This window comes from Nothoprocta perdicaria, unplaced genomic scaffold (genome assembly GCF_003342845.1).
Source record: "Nothoprocta perdicaria isolate Ctin4 unplaced genomic scaffold, notPer1 scaffold_1, whole genome shotgun sequence".
Taxonomy (NCBI): domain Eukaryota; kingdom Metazoa; phylum Chordata; class Aves; order Tinamiformes; family Tinamidae; genus Nothoprocta; species Nothoprocta perdicaria.
This window is the reverse complement of record NW_020454093.1, coordinates 6,600,512-6,626,038: the sequence shown is the minus strand read 5'-3', so window position 1 is coordinate 6,626,038 and position 25,527 is coordinate 6,600,512. Positions and strand designations below refer to the sequence as shown.

The 25,527-nt window shown below is 36.6% G+C and overlaps 1 protein-coding gene across 1 annotated transcript in view; it reads right to left on the bottom strand.

Moving 5' to 3' along the window:
- The window catches only part of ADAMTS6 (ADAM metallopeptidase with thrombospondin type 1 motif 6), a 124,216-nt gene that overhangs the window by 71,051 nt on the left and 27,638 nt on the right, over window positions 1-25,527 (bottom strand). The window contains exons 8-9 of the mRNA XM_026036989.1: window positions 12,094-12,137; window positions 8,605-8,710 (exon numbers count right to left, since the gene is read on the bottom strand). Of these exons, the coding sequence (XP_025892774.1) occupies window positions 8,605-8,710; window positions 12,094-12,137 (150 nt within the window). The remainder of the gene's footprint in view (window positions 1-8,604; window positions 8,711-12,093; window positions 12,138-25,527) is intronic.

The window sequence follows — 25,527 nt, the reverse complement described above, 5'->3', positions numbered from 1 at the left end:
CTCTGTATAATTTCTTAAAAGAGAAAACTTCAGGTTTTCACAATCACTGTAAATGAGTTTCTTGTGGAGTGGGCATTTTAGGAAGGGGAAAGAGTTGAATTGTATCAAGCTGACTACTGTTATCCAGATATTCAGAGTTTCAACTGCCAAAGGAATAACATAACCAGACTCAAACTGTCTGGAAATGAGAGCCCACATGTGATTTGTAGCCTTTGGGTTGATCAAAAAAAAGAATAATTTTTATAGTTTAATAGTTTTCCTTCTTCTACCAGCTTTTCTTGTGAAAAAGATGTTGATGGTAGTAGTAGTATGTCTAATAAAAAGGATGTCCGATAAAAAGCAGCAAATCAAAGCCGCTATTCCTGATGTGCCCAGGATCTCAATGCTTTTCATAAGCTTCTGGCATATTCACTTGTTTTTTTCCCTGAATATTTATTCATCTAAATAATCTATTTGCTTCTGAGAAGACTCTCCAATTCACCCTTGCTTTTAAATTTAATAGGAAACAGATCATTAGTGCAGGCATTTATTTTTTCTGATGGCTGGAAAAAGGATTTGCAGTTACTGCCATCTTTTTCCAAAGGTGGTAGTGGCAGTATGCCATCACATGCCAGTAATTTGCACCGTTCTGGCCAGGACTGCAGAGGAAAACATGTACCAGCACATGTACCAAACTGCCAGTTTTGCTTCCATACGTACACATCAGTTATATTTGATCATCATTATATTAAGACTACCTCTTTTACAAAAGCAAGATTGCAATTAGATTGGAGTGGGAAGGCAAAGAAGAAAGGAAGGAACACAAAATGCTCCATAGTGAGCCACTGATATAATTCATTTACCTGCTTCAAACTGACTAAACAGATGCAGACTGCACACCATTTTTGCTGGCTTAAACAGCCTGTCTAAAGCAATACAAAAGAATTCTGGTTTTAAAAGAACAGCCAGATGAGCAGGGAGACAGTCAGAAGTCTTACTAATGCAGAGGAGTTCTACTTTCATGTTATCTTTCTGCCTATCATCTCATAAAACTATAGGGAAAAGTGTTGAATGACGTTTGTTCTTCAAGTATCATAGCTCCTCTTTTCCCAAGACAGTCTACATTACACATGAGAACTATGCAATGCAGCAGTTTCAAGAACTTTAAAACTATCTTTAAAACCAAATGAAATCCTTCTGATATTTCTCTACAGTTGGCATACTAGAAATGCTAAGAAGGCGACATGTTCAGCTAGTGCTCTCTTGCCTGTTTCATTTAAGAGTATCTGCAATGGAATGGATTCTTTTTTCTTGTCAATCTGTTTTTCCTTATATCTCAAAGAAATATTTGTAGCACACATCCAGCTTAAGATCTGACCTCAATAATCGCACAGGAGGTAACTGGTCTCAGCTGCACTGAATAAAAAGGCAATAGATAAGTAGAGACCCTGGGGTAAAAGTGAAGGGAAGGATGGGAATGTAAACTTCTCTTTTATCCTTCTTTTATCTTGTGAAAGAACAATACTACAGACACATCTCTCCCAAGCCCCTACAATTTCCTTTTTATCTAAGAGGAGGTTGCTGATTTGTTGGGTGGTTCTAAATTCTGATTATTGTAGTTGCCAAAAGAGGAACTGCTTATGTATCTGAAATAACAGCAGTTATTTTTGTGAGGCAGCCAAGATGCTTCTGTCTTGATTTATTACTTAAAACTTAAGATTCAGAGAGGACAAATCCAAAACAATCTGAATGGTCCACAGTACTGCTCACAGAGCTTTATTCTATATATCAAGTATTTTCTCCGGCATTGAAGTTAATTTGAAGTAGGCTGCCCATATGAATATGAATTCTCACCCCATGCAAGTGAGCAATCAGTTACCTTGGCCTTCCAGTTTTAGTGCTTGTGATTCGTGAATCAAGCCATTCCCTAGTCTTCTTAAGGTTTCAAAGAAACCTTAGGAAACCAATAGCAAGAACTATAGAGGTCTCTAATTTTTTTTTTCTCCAAATACAATAGGGAGTGTTCATATCTTTGTTCACTTACAGATCCATGAGTTACAGCAGATATTGAAGAATTTGGCCTAGTCCTTTCAAAGTAGCCTTAATTCAGTCTGCCACTTGTTGATCAGCATTGGTAAGAAAGTACAGGAGATGAAGAATATTGAGTCATGTGAGACAGAAAAATCACAAAAAATAAATATCGTAAAATCAGTATAATAAAATCTCTTTAGAACTCATGCTCTTGATCTCGTCCACTACCAGACTCGAATTTACAGTTGTATAACTACAGCAGTTTTTTTGGAAAACAACTCTTTCTTTTTAAGGGAGAAAAAGGCAAAGTTTAACCTTAGGAAGTTTTATACTAAGTGTTTGCACTAGAAAAAAGACAAACTAAACATATATACACTAAGAGTGAAATAAATCATTTTCAAGCTGAGCAACTTGGCCAGGGTATGTTTACACATCTTCCTTGATTGCTTCAGCATGTCACTTAGACACACTGCCTTGGAACATTTTTGGAGATTGAAGCAAGAGTCAGGGGAGGAACATAAAGTGCACAAGTGAAAAGTCCTATAAAAATTTCTAACAGTAAAGCTCTCATATAGTGGGAAGACAAAAGGCATGCTTGAACAAGTATTTCTTACATTAGATGTAAGACCTTGAGAGAAAATAAGAATTTGCTTATAAACATGACAGTTTATTAAGGTTATTGCTTAGACAAGACTTTCTTCTTTTTTATAAACTATATAACCATTTTTAGTGTTTTGTGTTCCAGTAACTATTAAATGATGTCACAATCTCTAAAAATATGGTATTTTAGCTGATTAAAAGATTCATAAGTGCCATATTCATATGGCCTACATTGAAGAAATACGGAAACTATCCAAGCCAGCTTTATTATACCTATAAAAAGCTATAGTTTTTTTCTTTTTGTCTGTCTTTTCTTAGTGACATTGAACTTGTGCAAAGATAAAAGAGAAGGAAAAAGTATCATCATTAGAAGAAGAATTAGTATTAATATTGTCCACCCTGGAAAGTGATAAAGTGAATAAACTCTACTGATAAAAAAAAAAAAAAAAATCCTACAATACCAAATACAGAAACTTCATGTAATCCATGCAGCAACTTCTCTAGGGAAAGATATGACAATTCTGTTAAATACTTTCATGCCTATTAGTCGATAAATACTTCTAATTTGACATGATGTTATCAAGTGGAACATTTTTTGGAAAAATCATCTTTATATTTTATGTCTTTATAGTAATATATGGCCAAACTTACTTTTTTTTTTTTAACCATATCCTCCATGCACTGTCATAAGAGACTGTTCTAGACTGTTCTCTTTCTGTATAAAAAAGACCTACTAGAACTTCTAGACAATGTTATAAAAACATTGGTTATAGTGTGCATGCAAACTGCCTGCAAAATGCAAGTTGCAATTGACTTTTAAATGACATTATGAAGAAAATAAAGAAAAGAATTAAAAAGTATGATCTTAAAAATCAGATTATTTGCGCTTGGAACCATATTGATATTTACTTTTCATAACTACATCACATTGGTGCCCTCAAGGGAGGGATGAAGATTATTTGGCTACTTCACGTTTTATTTCCATGTCTCTGTGTGGATCTTAACTGCTGATTTCTTGTATTTGTAGATCATTATAATGGTTTGGAGCATCCCTAACCCTTTATTCTGAAGCAATGCAGAATTCTCAACTTCGATTTAGGTTAAACATATTACTTTTCTGAGAATTTGGAACTAATTTATTGAATAATGAAATTGTATAAGAATAATACCTGTAATCACATTCAAGATAACTTTTGCATTCTTTTAGCTTAGCATTTCTCCCATTTATATTCTATATGCCATTCTTCTCTCTGAGGTATGACTGATGATTAAATTCACCAAAGAAAAATTTGATATATTAACATAATTTAGTATTAAATAATCTCTGAAACTCTTCAAAACATTGCAAACTCCTATTGATTGGAAAAAAATATATAGCCTATTCAGAAACCTGAACTTATTATGGGGAAATGGCAGATTTCTATGAGAATCTTAGGAAAAAAAGAAAAAGTAGAGCACAAATTTCTCCTTGAGGTTAACACTGCCATAGCTATTCCGTTTTCAAGTCACAAGAGTAACATCAGGTAATGTTTTTGTGCTACACAAAGCAGGAGTCTGACTGCACTGGAGCTCTACACTATGGGTCAAAGTGGAATGTATTGCCTCTAATCAGGAGGCAAACTTCTGAGCTCAGATTTCCTTCAGAAATTCATGATGCCCTGAAGGTTACTGTAACCTTCCTCTTCACCCTCATTTATTCTACTTACACTTTTGTTAAGATCTATGAAATATTATTACATTCCTTTTCCTTGATTAGAATGCTTTAAGATAAGACAAATGATTTTAGTACTGCTAAATCTGTATTTTAAATATTTTCCACATAGTTAGACTTCAGACTGAAAATCTAAACACTCTACAGAAACCAGAATCGTTTTTCTTGCCTCATGTTTATGACATTTCAGTCCATATGTACAATACATCACTAAAATGAAAGTCCCAACAAAGATTTTTTTGCATTTATAGAAGTTGTATGCTTTCATACCCGCAATATAAGAATGGCAGACATAAAACACTGTTCCTTTAAACAAAACAGAAAAGATACGACCATATGGTCCTATGTGATTTTTCCAGTCAATTTACTCTCTTCACAACAACAAAAAAAGAAAACCTGTTTAACATTACTTAAACTGTCCCTAAAGTTTAAAGGGATTATACTAAATATAATAGGACAAGAAACCAAAGCCAAGTGGACCTTAAGCACGTAGCAGGGACAAGTTTTAACATGGTTCAGTGACTCTTACTGACTGAGCTGGCAATAAGTCAACTGTCTGGAATGGAACTTGCTCTCTTGCACATGAGTAACTAAAAGCATCACAAGCTTCTAAGCTGGCAATTCTGCTGCTGAGGTACTCGCACACTGTAGACTTGCAATGGTCTGTTACCTTCCAGACCATTCCATTCCTTCCAGGCTTGGGTATCACCACCACTCATAAAACAATGATGATCAAGTGGACATTTGTTCTTGGAGACCTGAGAGTAAATGTTGCTAGCAAAATTTATCCTAGCTACGATTAGATTTTGAAGGGTGAAATATGCATGTTTAATATTTCAGATTGGGGTATTTTCCTACCAGTTATACAATACATATAATCACTGAATAGGCATTTATTAAAAAAAAAAAAAAAAAAAAAAAAAAAGGAAAAAAAAATTCTAAAATGAGGTCCTAAAATGCAAAATGCAGCTGAGGTCTGACCGATCAAAGGTGAAGCTCCTCAGTTATTGAAGAAGGAGGGAAAGATCAGCTTCCTTGAAAATGTCTCTAGGAAGACATTGCCCATATCAGATACTTCAGCTCCAGGACTCAACATCAGCTTTCTCACAGACAGCAGGGGTACCCAGGCTACCTTCCTGCTTTGCTTACAGAATGACAATGAATGCTATAATTACAAGTACTTTCCAGCTGTATGAATTACTTTAGAACTATATACATACCAGAAATCATTACTCTTCTACATCTTTAAGATGATTGACTTCATTAGACTACAATCTTTTCTTAAACAAACTTCTCATCAAGATATAATTGCCAAATTCCTCTGAATTTCAGTTCAATACATCTTCTGTTAACCAAAACAATTTTGATTTTTGTCAGAAATTACTTTACCCACTAGCCTTTTTTCCCTTGCATGGAACACATTAGAGAGCTCAGAAAGCAATCCACAAAAAAATTACACCGACTGGGAGGCAACCTAACTTAACACACAGTGGAAACACAGAAGATGAGAAAGGATTCTGTATCTTATCCTTCTTGGAGGTTTAGATACACACGCCTGCAAAGTCGTTTTCTTCACTAAGGGGAATTTTAAGGATATGCCCCTTTTCAGGACACAACTCAGTGACTGCAAGACTCATGCAAGATGCACAGGATACTAATTTAATTTTCAGTCCTGCCAGAAATGCAAATCTAGAGAGGCATTTTCTTACCAGAAATCTCAAGTATTTCTTCAGTGTGAAATGCATAAGCGTAGGAAAGCAAACAGCCTGAAAGCCAATCATCACAAATCAACTTTGCAGAGACACTACTCTGTAGGCTGAAGGACTCACTTTGACCGATATCTGATGAACAGAAGCATGAAGGTAACACAAGTCTATTCTCACAACCACGAGAAGGGGGAAACACTCATGAAATTGTTGGTCTCACCCCATCCTTTAGACCCTCAGGGAGGGAACACAAGGATAACTGCAGCATTACCTATGGCTTTAATAAACATAGGCTGCGAGGCTCAGCTGCACACACCCAACCTGCGCCAAAACTTGACTATGCACATATGAGACCTACCAGTGGTGACAAAATAAAGCCAAATACTTAAAAAATTACTTAAAAATATTTAACAGAAAGTATGACTTATCACTACAATTACATTCTAGCTCTCTGTCTCTTCTAGTCTTTAAGTGCTTTCTGAACAATATTAAATAGAAGTTACTGGGATCAATGTAAGAGTAAAGGAGTTATATTTAATAAATTATGATATAGGAAAAGTCAGATGGGATGGATCTAATGATTTCTCATCATTCTAAAATGTAAGTCATGTTAAGCCATACTTTCATCTGAGAAATCTTACAAATCCAGTTTTGGAGAAACTGTGGATAATTTAAGAATCACTGTAAAATCCGGTTCCCCATTTCAACTATTTTATTTTTTATTTTATTTTTTATTTTTTTTTTTTTTTACAACCTCAGTATTTCATGGCAACTATATAATTAAGAAAAACATAATCTTTCAGAGGGCATTCCTCTCATTCTAATTTAATTAAGTGCTTTTTGGTGCATGGTTCAGTCTAGACATATCACCTTAAATGCTACAATTTTCCTTTTGACAGTAAAGCAAATTCTGTATTTCCCATGTAGGCCTAAAGAGACTAGCAATCGCTGTATATGCCCAAAGGAAAAACATCTACAGTGCTCCTTGAAATATTTTTTTTTTTACTCACATCAGCAAGCAGCAAGCACTTTCTATTTCATTAATGAATAAAACTATTCAATTTGAAAATAGGTAGGAAAGGAAATAATAACTTTCCTGATTTAGACACAGTCTACTCTCATTTCGGGTCATCACAAAAAGTGATACATGGATAACTCTAACTATAATCTCTGTAATGTCAGAGCATTTTTTACTCACATATTCTTCCCAGCCTTTAGTGAAGATATCTGCATGGCCTATTTTTAACACAGTGCTTGAAGCGCAAGTTTTTATTCACCGTCACAGCACAATAAGTCTAAATGAATTTCTCTTTCTCCTTCCAAACAGTGTTTGACATGTACAGTAGGAGGTGAAGGCCTCAAAGATCAGAGATGCCTTATGTATAAGAAGCCAAAATATACAGACAAGATACTGTGTGTGAAAACACAGAGTAGAAAGAACCTGTGATATATATGTCTACATTTCCTCAGGTTCTAATTAAAGTCTAGGCACTATAAAGCAGCTGTTGTCACCATGCCAGCTTTATATGATAAAGCTGTGTATATGAGCTGCTACTTAAATTATGTTTATATGTGAAATAACTGACATAAAATATATAGTTGCATTACATCTAGAGTGCAATGCAGATGTTTTATCGGAAGACATTTTTTCTTGTTAAATGTGCCACTGAAATTCACAAGGAGGTCACGTAAAAGAAAGTAATAAACAAGATTTCACAACTTCTAATGAATCAAATCAACTATCTCATCAAGCATTCAAAACATTTTCCCTTATCCTATCTTGTACAGAACTCATGAAAGTAAAGGAAAAGGAGGGGAAGAACGAAGATCAAGAGAATTGTACCTGTTTGAAACCATTTTTGTTAAGATCTTATACAAGTGTCCTTGGAATATAGCATTCATCTATAGTGCAACTATGACTTTTTTTCATACATAATATAAACGAGATCATACTTGCCCAGTGATTATCTCACATGATAGCTGGGCTGGAAATAAGTGTTTATTTCTAACTCCTGCTTTTGATCAGCAGATTGATAGTTTCTATTTCAGTCTGCACTGGAACTTTTAGCAGTTGCATCAGCTAGTAATTGGAAAAATACGTTATCCATCCATCCAGTGTTGGTCAACTCAGGTAAACATGTTTTATAACATCAAGTTAGACTGGTGCTTCAAAAGTTAAAGTGATGTTATGACTGTTACGTGTTTCATGTTTGGGTGAAAGATGACTACTAATGTACAAATACTGAAAACAGAAACAATCATGTAAAGACATTTTCCAAAGTCAAATATTTAAAAATATGAAATACAGTAGGAAGGCTGTGAGCCAAATTTCAAAAGCACAGATTAAACTGGAATCTGAAATCAAAGGGTAAACAATCAGTCTTCAGTTCTAAAGTTAAAGCCCATGGTAATATATACTAAACACAATATACTGCCACTCATGGCACTATATACAGAAACATGGAGCACCAGAATGGAGATGGTACAGCCAAGCAGAAAAGAAAAAGTGCTATCTATTATTAAGCTGTTATTAAAAAGGTGATACAGTAAATCCATTCTTTTTTTAAACTCACTCACTTGTGACCAATCTCATGTGCAATGGTAAAAGCTGAACCTAGGCCAATGTCTTCATTAATGCTGCAGCTCCTTTCAGGCTCACACATTCCAGCCACAGAGGCCAAGCCTGAATAAACAGAAGGAGACACAAAGGGTCATGCCAAGGTGTTTCAGTCTTAAAAGCCCTAGTTATAAATGCCTGGATTCTTTTTAATAACCTCTATGCACAGAAGAAGCAGTTGGCAAAAGGTTAACTTTCTAGTCATTTGCAAAATCACTGGGGGGAATTTCACTTTCCCGGCTAGACATTAATATTTTTTGAACTGCAGTCAGTGCTGGAAAATGTCTAGACTAGGGGTTAGATTTATAAATTTTACTTCTGGTAACTTGGGACCACCTAGTAACTTGAGCCAGAAGAGGGAATTCAAGAAAGCATTTCTACTTTAACATTCTTGAGTCTGAAGAAAGCAAAATGTATCCACATTATTTTTCTAAAGAAATCTGTTTAAGTTTAGCGGGTTCATAAAAACATACAAGCAACTTTTTAAGCTACAAAAAAGCCCCACGTGGTATGTTAAAAAGACTGTAAAAACAAAACTGAATGCATCAATGAAGAGAAAGGAGACATGTTAATAACAAGCATTCATTTAACCATGGAAGTCTTTTCCATTTATCACCAATCATCTTCTGGAATTAAAACCTTATTGTATTACAAGTACTTAAAAACGTTTTTTAGAGAAAGAAAGCCACTGGCACCTACAGTATATGGCTCTTCTGTATTGCATGCATTCTTCAGCATCACTAAGTGACATGACATATTGCAAACATAATTTGTTGCCATTTGGTGTGTTTGCTTGTTTGTTTGTTTTTTTAAGACGGATTTCTTAGTTTCTTATCTGAGAGTGGAATTTTCAAAAGAAAACTGAACATGGCTTTCAGATTCCTTTAAAGCAGACACTCCAGATCATCTTCTTTGGGCTACCAGGAAGCAAACAGAAATACGACAAGTGCTTCCTGGCTATGTCTACATTAGCAGGTAATTGGGAGCAGTAGGACCTGATCAATAGGGTGAAGCACTGGCATTAATATCCCTTGCGGGGATATTAATATCCCTTGCGGGCTGGAGACTCTACTTTGGATATGTCATTGTTCCATCCCCACGGCCAAACATAGTCCATACACGCATGGTTCAATGCTTTCTGGAGGGAAAACATTAGGGGATATCGTGGGAATACAGTCCATGCAGTGATTCGGAGCCTAATTTCTCATATAGGCACATTTAGAATTTCTGTGGAGTGAATGTTTGAACTTTGTTTTCTCCAAAACTAACCTATCTTGTACACACCAAACTACCCTGGTAACCAAACCAACAGGGAGCAAATGGTAACACTGAGCATCCGTAGGATTTGCCTTAGCCTGCTCTAAAACAAATCACTAAAACAGACATATCTACTAAGAAGAGAGGATGAAATGTCAGAAGAAAAATGTGAATACTGTTTGCAGTGTACAATACATAAAAACAACTATGGTCCACTTGTTGATATTAGGCTTTTCTAACTGTTTTAAGACATTCTGAGTGCAACATAGGAATACTTACATAATGACTGCCATGTTTCCGGCTTATGTTGCCATATTTTGGTGGTAAAGTGATCTCTATTTGACACATGACTGAGCACTTGCTTAATGACTGTAGGACCAGATTACTGATTTATAACTCCATACCATGCTTGCAGAAAGGGACAGGGCTCCAGTCAAGAAGCCAGTTTCCAGTTCTGTAAACAGGTTAAAGAAGAGAGAAGTTGTCCTCCACTACAGCCACAGAGCTGCAGAAGACACTGGAGGCATAGGAGACATCTAAGCAACTCTTCACAAGCCTCCCTATTTAAGGGAGTTGGAGTAGGAGAACATCTATGCTGCAGTGAATCCTTTACTTCTATTTATCCCTTGAACGTGAATGATCCAGGTTTCTCCTGACATTTTGGGACCTCTCTGAGTCCCCTTCACCAGACCCCTCTGACGCGTGCTTAACTTCAGTTACTGGAGGTCAGTGGAACTTAAGCATATTAATGCACTCCTGCAAAAGGGCCACAGTGCCTTGTCTCTATTCCACTTTAATGCCTATAATGCAAATAAATCACTGTGGTTCTGTTGCCAAGGGTCCAGCAACAGTAAGTTGGAACTGATACCACATGTGAAAATTTTTTAAAATCAAGCCTTTTGTTTAATAAAGCATGTGCCAAAGTCTATCCTCTGTTATGTTGGATTCAAGTGGAGCAGAATCTGCCTTTATGCCAAACACAGCCAACTAATATACTAATGAACTGTGTTAAAAATATCACATATAAATATCAAGCAATTCGTGCATGAATGCACTCCCTTTCAAACTTGCTTCTTTTAACACTTGCAAAGCCAATTCTGAAACATCAGTACAGATAGTCTCTTTGGGTTTTTATCTTCCACATAGACTTCAGAGTAAAACACTTAGTAAATTTAAGAATAACTGTTAACATTTGTGGTATACCAAACATGCTCTGAATACTGCTTATATTTACAAGAGGCAAAATTCTGATACCATTTCTCATGTAAATCACTTCCCTGCGTCACAAGTTGCCTGCTGACTTGAGTGGGACTGCTTGTAGAAGAATCAGCATGCATTAAGGCTATCAAAGCACACAGGAATAGAGGGAGACACAAAGCAAGTTCAGTGATGGGCTCTGAAAATATTACTAAACTGAACCAGCCAAATTTAAATTTTATTTTAACTATGGACAAGAAAGAGGCTTATGAAAGGATCCAAACTGAAAAGATAGGCTCCATATAAGATTTCTTTCATAAATTTAAAGGACTATTTAAGCTAATAAGTATATAATACGTTAAGTATAAGTTCTGGTGAAAAATTTAGGTTTGGAGAGGACAATAACTCTCCATTCTGCCCCTCAGGCTGCCATGTGTATTTCTCTGTTGCCAAAGCAGTGCAGCACTCTAATACTACTCCAATTTACATCACTGTGTTATTTTTCCTAAGTTTGTGAAAGAAACAGTCTGAACCTGCACCCCTTTATATACTATATAACAACAGTGTAAACCTCAAAGTCTATTTCTGTTTCTTTTGTATTCTTTTATTGTTTTTCTGAAGTCTTTTATTGATATTTTTAATAGATCATGGAGACAGATTAAATGGAAATACACATTAAAGTCCTCTCCTCTAATTATTGCTTGGCAAGTTTGAGTCATCTGCTACGTTTTATCAGCATTACAGCTGCCAGAAAAGGAATGCCCAACACCAGCTCACTTAACTTAAAGTTCCAGTAATCTATCACACATAAACCCATCTAGGTTACCTAAACAGATCCATCTAGGGTATCTTGTATCGTTCATGCCTATAGAACTGCAAAATTTGGAAAGCATAAAGATAAAATCTTAAGCCTAATGAGCCAATAAATCAGTATCTGAGGTTAGAGCAAGTAAACAAACAGCAAATACAAGCTGAAATTTCTCTTACAATCTTACCCAGTGTTCCACAAGGCTTGTTTTTGTACGTGCAGATATCATATCTGTTAAGGATAAAAAAGGAGATAAAGTATGTCAGAGGACCAAATCTCCAGGATATTTTGTGTATTTATCACATCTTTGTATCAGAGTTCAAGTAGTCAGACCGCAATCAGCTTAATTATGTGCAGCCAGCTGGTGTCGGCATTTTCTACGCTCGGGTGTGAACCGCAAGCTGCAGCACACTCACAGCCGCTGGCCTCAGGCCAGTGGGACACCTGCCAGTAAGAAAAAAATGGTTAAAGTGGATCTTTGTAACCACCGGCTCCATAAAGCAGCCTACCATGCTGCTGCAACCCTACAGCAGCAGCTCTGTACACTGCTACCGAGGCAACTTAACTACTTGCAGCTTTGAAACGTATCGGCATTCTCTCAGAGCCTCATGCAGCATTTATAAACTAAAGAGTATTAATTTTAACTCCTGCTATTCAAGCTCTCTTATTAAAAATTCTAACTCTCAATTATTGCACCAAAAAAATCACCAAAAATCTGACACTCTGGTGTTAAATTTCTGTGTCATTAACATACAAGTATCTCAAGTTGAAAATGGAATTAAAATGCTTAGTTACATATCTAAGAGCATGTACAGCAATCTACAAAGTCTAACTCCACGTTTTGAATAAGAAAACCCATGTGGATTCTCATACCCTACTGGTATGAGAATTAAAGTGTCTTTGACTTTCAAGGATTTAAAATTATTTCCTTTCAAGATGTTTCAGAGTAATTCTCTTGATTTTAAGGGGTAAAAACAAAGATGAGAAGATATGACTGTCATTGTTAATGCTGTCATTTTGAACCCAAATATTTACTAATTTCAGACCATCAGATATTTGTTTTAAAAGTAACAATATAATGGCCATTTTCAAAAACTGCTCTATTTAGAAGCCTGAACATGAGATATATACATATAGCTTTTAATGCTAAACACTAAGTTCTGTCTGAAAGCCTAATCCACAGACAAAATAACAAAGCTTAAAATTTGGATCAAATCCAGTAAATTCTCTGAGCTGTAGACTGCTGTGACCATATGGAATCCCTGTGATTTTAAATGGACCAAGTATGGAGCAGTTTGCTAAGCTAAGTCCTAATTTTGAATGCAAATGTTCATGTGCACTAATGTCACTGTGGAAGCACAAATTGTGTCATCCTACATGCACATAAAACTCCCGCTGATTTCTCATTTGCTGTTTGGAGAGGGAGAGGTAATTGAATCAGCATTCATATATATAATGTGTTGTACTATAACTGGGTTTTGGAAATCACATAGGTATAAGATGACACACAGAGAGTACACTTCCTGTCCCTTACATCTTTAAACGATCAGAATTAATATTTATGCAATTAAATGCACAAATACTCTGAAAATATGATAAGCACTCATCCCCCGTGGCCAATATCAGAGGTGTTAGGAGAAGAGGGACCTGCTTTCCCATCTAGTTCCCCATCTTCTTTCCCATTCTCGTTGCACAGAAAGGAGGCCAGATTCCTCCTGGTCCCTGCATGCTGCAAGCTGTCAACTAAAGCTGAAGTGCATGTAATTGTCCAACTATGAAGCTCAAATAAAAGCAAGTGTGGCCCCAACACAAAAAAAAAAAAGAAAGAGAGGGACAAATTCACAGATCTGAGGACTAAGAAGCATGACAGCTATGATTAAATACTGTCTCCCCCTATTCTTTTCATAAAAAGGCAAGTAATTTATCATAGAAGCTAGATTAAAGTAGTTCATTAAAAGCTATTTAATGGAACATTAAGAATTGCTTTCAGCATAGCAATTTGAGAACAACAGCACTGGGCTTAAAGGTTCTTTCCCCAAACAGAAATCCTCTGTGAGTGCTCAGGCGAATAACAGGAATAGCAACACATAGGGTAGGTACCTCTTCTGATAGAGCCTCTCAGTTTTGTAGCTTAGGGAGCTTCTCACTTTGTATCTTAACACCTTACTATTATTTCTAATGCGCAGGTTAAGAAAAGGACTACAAGACACTACTCTTGATTTTTTTTCTAAAAGTTTAGACTAGCTTCTGATTAGCCTTATAGAATGTGGTATACCACAACAGCACTTTGCCTTAAAATAAAGTACACATCTTATTTGGTTTCTTCCTCAAAAACCTCAAACCAAAAAGAACTATTTAAACAAAGGAAGGAAAAGCATAATATACAAGTTACACATCACTCAACAGAAATAGCAGTTTCTATTATTAGTTTTCCATATCTTTAAAACTGCCCCTGACAATGAAAGTCCAGTTGTATGGGACTTTCCTCTGATACTTAGCTTGGGTGGATAAATGGAATTCTGAGTTACAGCTAGGAAAAATATTACCATGCAAGTTCTCATTCTCTGATTCATATGAAAGCAAATATGTAAGATAATTGCACTACAGATGGAGCATTTACATACAGAAGCACAAAGCTAATTTTGAGATATTGATTCATAGTTTACTGCAACACAAACTCTACCCCAAACCTAAAGTTTCTAAAAATATGCTTTTCAACTAAGTTCATCAAGAATATATTAACTGAGAAGCTTTCTTTTGATATTGTCACAATGTGACAAGCAAGAACGTAGCAGAACTATCAGGAAAGATTCGATGAAAATACAGGGCTTCATACATGAGTTTATAAAAGTGTGGAAATAGTTCTGAAGACAAGATACAGACCCAGAAAGAGTTTTCCGAGACCAGACATAGGTCTCTCATACCATTTCAAATCACTGATAAAAGTCCAAAAAATCAGTGGACTAGCTTTAAAATCTCCCAATTTTAAATAGAGAGTTTTTAAAAACTTTACCTACTTTCAGATATTTCTGCAAATTTCTGTTCCTACAAAATTTGACACTTGCTTGGGTTTAATTCTTATTATCTTCCTCTTTCAATGTTAGCTCTGTTATTCACACAGCAAGTTGTCTTTACCAGCTACAGGAAATACCAAATAACAAGAAGTGATACTCATTTACAGCCTTTTTTTCTATTAAAGTTCTGTCTCAGGCATTGAAAATAGATAGCTTGAAAATACAGATATGTTTCCTTGCTGTTCAACAGCATACTAACATCATGTGAAACTTCGAACATGCGAAATACTTCCCTTCCATATCCTCTTCTTGTAATCACAATCTTTCTACAGACTACATGACTGCAAAGTAGGAAAGTGTCCGATCATTTATCTTAACACAAAGGCATATGAACACTCTACAAAATACTGAACTATCTTATTTAACAATGCACACTCTAGAATTATTCTAGAGACAAGCTCTGTACGCAAATTGAAGCGCTGAAGAAACAGCCTGGTACTTGTGATTCCAAAATCTGCCCCTCACAGGTTTTGGACTGGCAGTGGCACTTCACTCTCTGCTCTGCCTTCACCTAACAAGGAGTTTATTTCTTTTTTTCTGTTCTATATCCAGTAGATACAGCCTCCCTCCCTTCTTCATATATTTTTTATGCTCTTCAGTGAACATAAGTTCCATCTTCTCCTAAAGTGCTTCCAGAGCTTTAGGAGGACTGGCTTTGGCAGTACTGATGGAAGGCCCAATTAGCCAGCTTTCCCAGTTAGGCCTGCCTCACTATGAAGATAATTTTGAGGGATATCAACACCGCATTCACAGCACTACAAACGGGTTCAGTCCAGGCTACCTAAAAAGCATCCTTCCATCTTTACACTCTGCACTGAGTTCTGAGCTCTTGCACTTAATGTACTGCCACCCAATCTAGCTGTTTTAGAGGCTTGTGTAGGTCTTTGATATATTCAGTATACAGTCACTGGTTGCAGTGATCAGCTATCGTGCAGAAGAAGCTCCAAGACTTCTGGCTATTTTATCCCATCTTAAATGAATCCATCCATCCATCGTCTTCAGAATGTGTTTATTCTAAGTGACGTTACACCTTACATCCCGTTCGATGCTGAGACTCCTCTACCAGCCACGTCAAACGAAATCAGGCATTAAAGAAAAATATACATCTTTGAGTAAATCCTATATGGCAAGTCAAAACTGTACAATATAAAACTGAACATGGAAAATTAGTCAGGATTATATTGAATGTATAAGATTTTTAGAGCTATTCACATATGTGACTGCTGTGATTTTATAACTGTTCAGAGACCACAGAAAGGTTCAGGATTTACACTGTCACCAGAACGTAGAAACACTTAACTTTCTGCACTCTGTTTTACCATTTCCTTGTATTCTCACTACCAAGCCAAAATTTGGAATGAGCTGCATGGATCTGACCTAGCTAAAAGCTAGCCTGAAGAACAGAACAGCAATGTTTGCATATCTACTCTAAAGTACACTGCTGACATATTTCATACCAGTGCATTTAGGAAAAATCTGGCAACTAATGCATAAAGCCTTTGTTCAGGGAACATTCAGTCAGAACCGCTCGACCAATTTGTAGGGCAACGCTCTTTGGAGTGCTCTAATGTAAAAAAAGTCTGGGAAAAAGGAAGAGTAGCAACACCAATTACATAGGCGTGGCTGGGGCATCCTGCCACAGAGCAGAAAATATTATGCTAAACCATGTGCAGAAAGCCACTAGTCTAGACCTCTGGCAGGAAGGAAACACAGCTAGCAGCTACGACTGCTAACCAAGTTTCAGCTCGGTTGTACAGAAATGAGAAACTGTAGCAGTAGCAGACAGCAAATACAAGGACAAATTTTGTTGTGGACATGGCCTCTCCTCCTCCTCTAACCTTCTGTAATTGCAAATGATTAGCAGAGAATTCCCTAGAAATACCAGACATGTCTTCATTCACAACACAACCAGTTTCTGTGCTTACTCATAGTGAATAGTACTTTTCAAATGTTCCTTAAAGGTCTTAATGGCCTGCCTGCTTAAGCATCTCTCTCTACAATATTGCTGGACTTTGCTACCTAAAAAAAAATCCCTAACCCAAGAACCACTTTAATAAACTCCAGAGTTTAGGATAAGGCTCAAAATTATGTACTTAGGAGAATTAATGTGTGTTATGAATGTAATCCTATTATGTATGCATATTATGCACAGTTATCACATATGTTTTAGCAAATTTATCTTCCAAAATCTTTGGAATTTTTTTTAAACAAGTAATGCATTCACATGCTTCATTTATCTTGTAAAGGCTTTAAAGTTAAATATTGACAAGAAAACACATTATAAAAAAATGGGCAGAAATGTCTAGTTGTAAAATGCTTACAAGGACAAAAACTCATCACCACAGGATCTAAAAAATGCCTGATGAGTTAGTATGAAGCCATTAATTCCAATACAAGTAGAAAACTCTATAAAGATACTTAAAAGCACCTACAAGAAAGCTACTTAAGGCATTAAAGGTTACATAGTATCCTCAAAAGATCCACTAGTTCCCATAGTTCAACCTACTCTCTGACTCCAAGTAATGAATTATTAACCTCTTCCTTGCTGGTCGCATTATGAAGACCTCAAAATCAGTTATTTCAGCCAGTTCAGGATATTGGAACTGCTGAGCAAAGGATTCAACGAACGCTGATGCTTCCTCCAGACCAGAGTAAGAAATACACAGAGATAGGGAGATGTGGATCTGCAACAAGAAAATTCACTGGACATCTTTGATTTTCATTGAAATTTCTATAGTACATCTTCAAAATAGTTTTCAAATACCTATGTCAAAAGCTTTCATCTATTTTTGTTGGCTTTGAAAAAAAACTTAAACTCCTAAATTACATGAGGCAGGCCCTTTTTGTCTGCCCTATACAAACATCCTCAATACCTGAAAGAACCATAGTTTTATAATCTTATTTTCATAGTGCTAAGACCTTAATAAACAGAGAATAAATGTCTTGGTGTTAATGATAGTTTATAAAATAACAGATCTTTAGGAAGAAAAATCTATCTTGATACAGACACAAGACTATAAGAATCACAAGACTGGGCCAGACCAAGTTCCCTCATGCCTATGCCCTGCCTTCAGGATACCTTAAGAAAATCCTAAGGAAGAGGGCAAGCCTGAAGAGGCGGCTGAACCAAGGATCTATCAGTAATCTTCAGCCCAAGCTTTTAGAGACTATTTTGCTCCCAGGTAGCCAGCAACTCTCAATAGATTTTGTTCTGTGAACTCACAGAGCCTTTCAAACCCTGCGAATGGTTTCCCCAAAGTAGCCTGGCAAGCAGTCTCAGCACCTACTAACCCTCACATCAAGAGCCACTGTCTTCTCACGCTCAGTCTTTCTCTTGCTGAGCTCACGCAATCAGCCCTAGCCTGAACTGGAAGGGATAGTAAACTGTTTTTATTCACATCCTTCACACTTTGTAGGCCTTTATTATTACTACATCCATCCCAAATCTGACTTTTCCAAGTCCTCTACCATTCCTTAAGTTATTCCTTACAAAGAAAGCGCCACATTTTTGACTCTCGCGGTTTCTCTTTCCCAAATCTATTCCAATTCTTCTATAATAGAAGTTACTCAAGATGTAGGCCTAACGATTTATTCAATTTACTCCTTTTCTAACACTTACTACTACTTAATAAGCTTTTGCAACAGCTTTCTGAACATCAAAGCTGTGTTCCCTGGAACTACTGGGACTGACTCTCCAAGCAATAACAATAAGCGCAGGACACCTCATTTTATATGAGAAATTACAACTGCAGTGATGTGAAAATAAGTGCAAGAACTATAACTTCTATCTCCTCAAAAAATATATAGTTTTTTTTACCTCAATAGTTATTGCTTTTTCCCAACAATTTCAAAACATTTTACATAGGCTGAATCATTTTAAACCAAAATCTGTAACACAAAATTCTTTAAACACAATTATTTAAATGAAGCTTTTGTTTTCTGAAATGAAACAAAATCTTACTAAAATATATTTTCCTTATTTCTTCTTTTAAATCAATATAGTCCCAGAACTTTGCTTTTCAGTTTATGGATTTTGTTTACCAGTTTACCAACACAGAAATTTCATATTGTGATTTTATTTAGGTATATGTATACTTACCTAATTAAAACCTCATGTTAAATGAAAGTTGTTTCAAGAAAAAAAATTAAATAGCAAGATATAGCACCCCTGTAAAAGCATGTTAAAAACTGATTTGTTCATTAGCCAGCTATTTTAACTTTATTTATTTTTTTGTAATCATTTGATGCCTATGCTAAAGAAAAAAAATAAAATCAACGAAAAGGATAAATGGTGGATTTTCCTGTTACTTGTGGTTGATATTTTTACAAAAAGTGCCCAGTAAAGGGAGGGTGGCCTTTGTTGAATGGATCAGCTGACAACATCTCAGCTGAGTAGGTCATCTGCTGTAAATGTCTTTTCCAGAAGTTATCAACAGAACGTGACCATCTTCCTGAGTCAGCCAGACTAGCACGGGGGAAGTGGGTAAGTGGCTCAGCCCAACATACAGAATAAAACGTGAACAACCAACAGAAGAATATCAGACGGAGTCATGGGCTCAGGCTGCCTCCAACGTCACAGCTCCTCCCCTTGTGGTGATGCTGAGCATTCCACATGGACTAATAGCAATCACACTGCTAGTGTGGTTCAACAGTATATTGCAACTGTACACCCTAGCAGCGTATACAAGGCAAAGTGAAACACAACACACCCAAAGTAAAAGGTTCGTTATAGCCATGCAGTTAGTGTAGTCCAAATGTTTTATCACTCAAGAGGCCTTCCGCCACGCCACTCTGACTTGGAATAGTGCTAGTCATGTTACCAACCACGCATTACAACTCTTGATTGATACTTTCCAGTTAGTTGATTAAGATTTAAAGCTTAAGTTGTATTGCAAAACTCATCCCCTTCTGCAACACAGGCAGGAGTAGCCAACAAACTAATTGTAAAGGATCCGGTAAGTTCAAGGTGAGAGAAAATTAAATAAGCCTTATTTTTTTTCCAGCTCATTAAGTTTTAACAATTATTGCAATTACACCACCAGAAATCAATACGAGTATTGACTAGAGGAGCTTCAAGAAGATTTAATTTAAAAAAAAAAAATCTACATTTCACTGTGTCTGTAAGAGAACTTCATTGATGTTACTCATAAAACTATCTCACTGCATTATGTAGGTCAGAAGTAGTGAATTTAATTATTCAAATGAATTCCCATCCAATTTATGCACAAGGAAGTTCCTATATGCAAGTTTGCAGTTCTCAAGTAATAAAGTCAGGATGGCTGGAGAAAAGTTGGAAAACATGCAGAAATGCTGCTATTTCACTTTTATTAAATGCATTAAACTTTTTATTTGTTGATTTAGCACATGTTCCAAACAACTCTTTGTAAATGTTTTACTCAAATTCCAATTTTTGCTCAAATGAGTTTGATTTAAAACACTGTAAATAAAAAGACATTCAAAGAAAAAAAACTGAAGTCAATAACTACTTTTCAGTTGGTTAACAATGTTAAAGCAGGACTATGCATAAGCGTACATTAATGTTGAGAGCTACTTAAAAGGAACAGGCTTTCCTTCCAGATAGTCTGGGAGAGATTCCAAATTCAGTGTGAAGGCTACAAACAAGAGCCACACATTTCAGCAAAGTTACCACTCCTAGGATAGCATCTTACTATTTGGAAGGTCAAAAATTTTTACTGTGAATTGCCAAGCAATCTATGCAACTGTCTTAAGTCACAAATAAATATTTGCAAAACATCACGTCCTGCTGACCAGTGGCATCCCTTGCTATTGCTATTGTCTGCCACCAACTTAACTCCTAAACAATTGACTTGTGCTAGCAAATGCCTTAAGGAAAATATGACTGAAATGGAACAGTTTCAAAACCAACCTTGGTCAAAGACTCATAAACACTTTTAGGGCTTAACAAATTGCAATTCAGATGTCTATGGGAAAGAAAAAAAGATTTTTTTTTCTAGTATTTGGATTTTCTAGGATTTGGAGTACAATTCCTTGCTCTTCAGTGCTTCCAAATACATTGTTCAGAACTGCTTAATATATCTCACTCTGGTCTGGCAGGTGGTTGAAAGAGCCAATATGGTAAGTCCTTCTAAAAGAATCTAGACAAAAGAGTATTTGTCTGCATTACTTAAGCTCTTGCAAATTTTAAATGGGGCTAAGTGTCCTAAAATTACAGGCAAGTAAATACCTTTTGTTAGTTATATTAATGGGCAATTCAAAGAACTACCTGTACCCCCTTTCCCTATTTATCCAGTCACTTAACACTGCCTTTTTCAGGCTGCTGAGGATAATAAATGAAGATTTGCCATGGGTTTGGCTGCAGCAGCATGAAGGCCATCCAAAGGCAGCCTCGGTGCTATTCAAAGAACGATCTTCTTGAAAGGTCTAGACAAGCAACACACTCATTTCAAGAATGAATACAATCAGCTCTATAAAATACCAAGTTCCATAGCTTTCAGAACAAATTTAAAAAGAAAAATTATCTGATAGCTGGAATGACTGATACAAGGTTTCTGGATTTTTGTTTTTATGGTTTTAAGCAGGCATAATGGAACCTGTTAGTCACAGAAGTGTACTGACTTGATTTTACAGGAAAACCGTTTTTCATTTATCTACAGAACAGACTCAGCACATGCAGTGTCAAAGCACCTCTTCTATAACATTCCAAGTCTTGGTCTTCACTTGACTAGACCTTCACAATTCAGGACAGGAGACTCGGGCATCCAAAAAGAGTAACATGCTTGTATAGTCCAGTCGCCAAAACTAGCATCTCACCCTGAAGAGTTTCGTTGCATGGACACATATCTCCTCCTAACTAGATAGATGATAATGATAGAGTCCACACTTCACTACTAATGATAAAGATACTTCAGACACAGAGGGTAGTTCTGAACAGTAATTCTGTTCTGAAGGGCAAATCAAGATCTTTCCACAATGAACTATGAGGAGGCTTGAGGAGAAAAGGCATGACGCTCTTTCATTAACTGAAGGACATGCTGGTAAAATGTACGTGTGTAGAAGAAGCCTTCCTCTTTGCTGAAGTATCTATAGTGCTTTATGTCTTCCTAGCAAGTTGTGCATCATATGAATGAAGACTCAGATTGCAGACTAGCCCTAAGCTTTTGAAGATCCATGTAGGTACCAGTTTCATAAAATCATGGACTTAAGGTGTACAGGCATTTTGTTTGTATTAAAACAGCCATGGGATGCTGCTTGAGGACGCATCACAGGTGCAACAACACATTACAAGGACTCAAAGCTGCACACTACCTTCTGTCTGGGAAGCTAATAAATATTTATCTTCTCATTTTACCACAGCTCTGGGCAAAAGAACTTACACTCATTCTATCAGTAGTGTTATTCCCTGAAAGAGCAGTAGGAGCAATGGCATATTTTTTCTGCTTGGAGGAAGCTCTAACTGAATACTAGAAGGAACTTAAGAGAGGCTGCTGCATTTTTTGTCTTTTAAAATAGAAAACGCAATCTAGGATGAATATAGTAATTCCACTTGCATACATACTACTAGACTGAATGAACTTTGTCACAAGAACAGTGGATTTCAGATCATGTCACTGATTTCCATCAACAGAAAGCCCAGGTTACATAAAATCCAACAACATAAAATTAAAGCTCTGTACAGTCCTAATCTACCATAGTGCACAATTATTTAATTATATGGAAGTTCTGTGTCTCTGGTACAAGCAGCAAGAATAACGAAAGAAAGTGAAGGCTACTTTCTCTTGCAGCCATGGATTCAGGAGATGTGGGCAGACAGCCACATTATGGCAGGCTCAAAGGTACTGACAGCCAAAATTCTAAGTTTGCAGTTTTCTAAGACTCAACTATGCATGGCAGTAAACTCCATTTTTCAAATGGATTTATATATTAAACACTTTCAGAATACACATGTAAAGGCTTAGTGTATGCTTACAGTTAAGGTGGCTTATTAGTGAATTTCAATTATGGCCACAGTTGCAGAATCAAAACTTACAGCAGCTCAGATCCTATTGATGTCAGAAGTTTAAGTGAGCAAAGGTTTGAGGATCAGGCCCTGGTAATTTGTAGCCCCTCAGTACAGCATGCAACTGTCAAATGTTAGGTAGGAAGCATGCATCCACACATGCATGTGCCTGTGCTACTGCTTATAAGCCATATTCCAGTGAAGCTAGAAATAGTTCATAGGGGACTGTCACTCAGCAAGATTTGTTACACATTCAGTAATAATGCAGAGGACCTGTTTATCATCCAAGAAAGCACGTGCATTTTGAGCAAGAAAGGTCCAAGTAAGCCAGCTGCAGAACAGCAAAAATTGTAATGCTTCAATAGAAATTTGTCAGAATACCACAAGGCCACCTCAATCACAGATGACCTCGGCACCTTGGGCACTCAGAGGGAAGAGTGCCACCTACTGAGTCCACAATTTAATTATAATTAAAAGTAGCATCCCATTTGTCCTGAAACAGGACAGCAAGTTGGAAGCTTTAAAAAGGGATCCAAGTCTCCTTTGAAAAATCTGAAGCTGCTCTCATATTTTCACGTTACTGTTATGTAACATGATGGCCAATTTGTTTCTGAACAAATAACTAGTGCTTCTGTCAAATTAATACTTACACACAAATCATTTTTGAACAGCTCATGATTCTGATGCCTCCGTTTTTAAGTAATTTCGGCTTCCAAAGGGAATATGTCACTTTCTGAATATCCTGCCTCTCTAAAATATCCTGGATAGGATATCCTGATTTTGCAATGTTCTGTTTTCCATTCCTTTTTCTTCCTGATATATTTCCCTCTCCCATCAAATACTACATTAAACCCTCACTCCACATCCACAAATATCTTTGGTGTTCTAATAGCAAACTGCATTTGATTTTTCTCTATTTTATTCTGCTCCTTAATTTGTATTAGTAGCTTTTAATCAAGCATCTTAACAGAGTTAAGATCTATAAAAATCTCAATACTTCCACACAATGCAAAAATCAATGCTTCCATATCAAGTACTTTGTCTTAAGGTATAAGAAAATGCCTACTGTCCCAGGAAGGTTAAAAGCCAACTGAAAGGACAGTCACTCCAGGCCTCATATCGTGGTGCTTGGTCTCTAAGAAACCAGGCTGATGAATTCCATGACGAGCCTGCAATCTACAAGCATCAATTCATCACTTCGTAAGTCTGCATGAAAGAAAGTCCATACCCTGATGAAGCGGGTTCAGTTCTGTGAATCATCTTACTACGCATGAATATGTTTCACCTCTGAACGTACTTCATAGCACATTTGATGACTAAGTCCAATAAACACCACCAGCTTTTTCAAGGGTGAAGATGAGGTTGAAATGCTGTAATAAAATATTCTATTGAGTTGGATATAAAAATATATTCATACATATTCACAAGCTTTGAATAAGAAGAATTCCTACTGATGGAGGTCCTCATTGCCAAATCTCTTACGAGAAGACAGAGCAGCTCCAGAACTAAACTCTCAGACAAAGGGCCATAAAGAATCTTCCAGCTTTGTCAGCTTGGTACATGTGAGGTGACAGACATCTTTGGAATCAATTCAAGTACTAGCTATTATGCAGCTATTATATTTTAATTTTAAAATTAAAACTAGACAATTGTTTTAGACTGCTGTGAGTCTACAATCCCAAATATCTGTTTAACAATAGAGCATTCTATTTCCATAGATGAGGTAATTTTAGAAATAAGACACATCTGTATCGCCACTACCGCAAGACGCTGCTCCAGACCACCTCATAGAGAATTAGTGCATTCTTCCAGCATCCATGCAGCTGCACTGGACACTTGGGGAACAAGTGATCTGTGTGAAAGACAAATCAGTTTAAAGTGCAGCAGAGGAGCAGAGGATGCACCTGAACCTCCAGGGTAACAGAAAGGCTTACGGCACACATCATTTATAGCATGTAAGCAAGCACACAGGGTGCTTACAATGACGGGGACCTTTGCCAGAGAGCACAGCTTCACTGAAGAGGTAAAAAGAGTTTTGCTGACTTGTACATTCTAAGTTTCTTTCCTACTTCTACTAAAATCCCAACATCACCATGGCAGGAAAAATACAAGCAATAGACAGTTGTCTTGTAAATTTAACAGGCAATTTGCCTTTTAAAAATTACACTGCGGCATTACGCAAGAGGGTTCTAAGTACTACAGTTTTAAAAAGAGACCTTCCAAGGTTTGGGCCTGAGAAATCCATATGAGTGATTTTTGACTGTTTTAAAGCGTAGAAGTGAGAGGGTTTGCTTTTTTGCTCCCCCTCTGCAATGTGCTAGTGTCCCCTTACATCCCTTCTACCCACCAAATCTAGTTATCATTAGTGAGCCAGAAGGAAGTACTCTGACCTCTGTTTGGCCCCCAAACTGCAATATGATACTCTAACACAGATTTTAGTAATTTTGCAGAGCCAAGTTAATATTTAAGGCACTTGGCATAAACTTAAGCTTGACTTATCTAACAAAAAGCCAGACTACAGCCATAGTAAATATTCCTCCTGATAACTCACTAACCATCGACTCCAGAA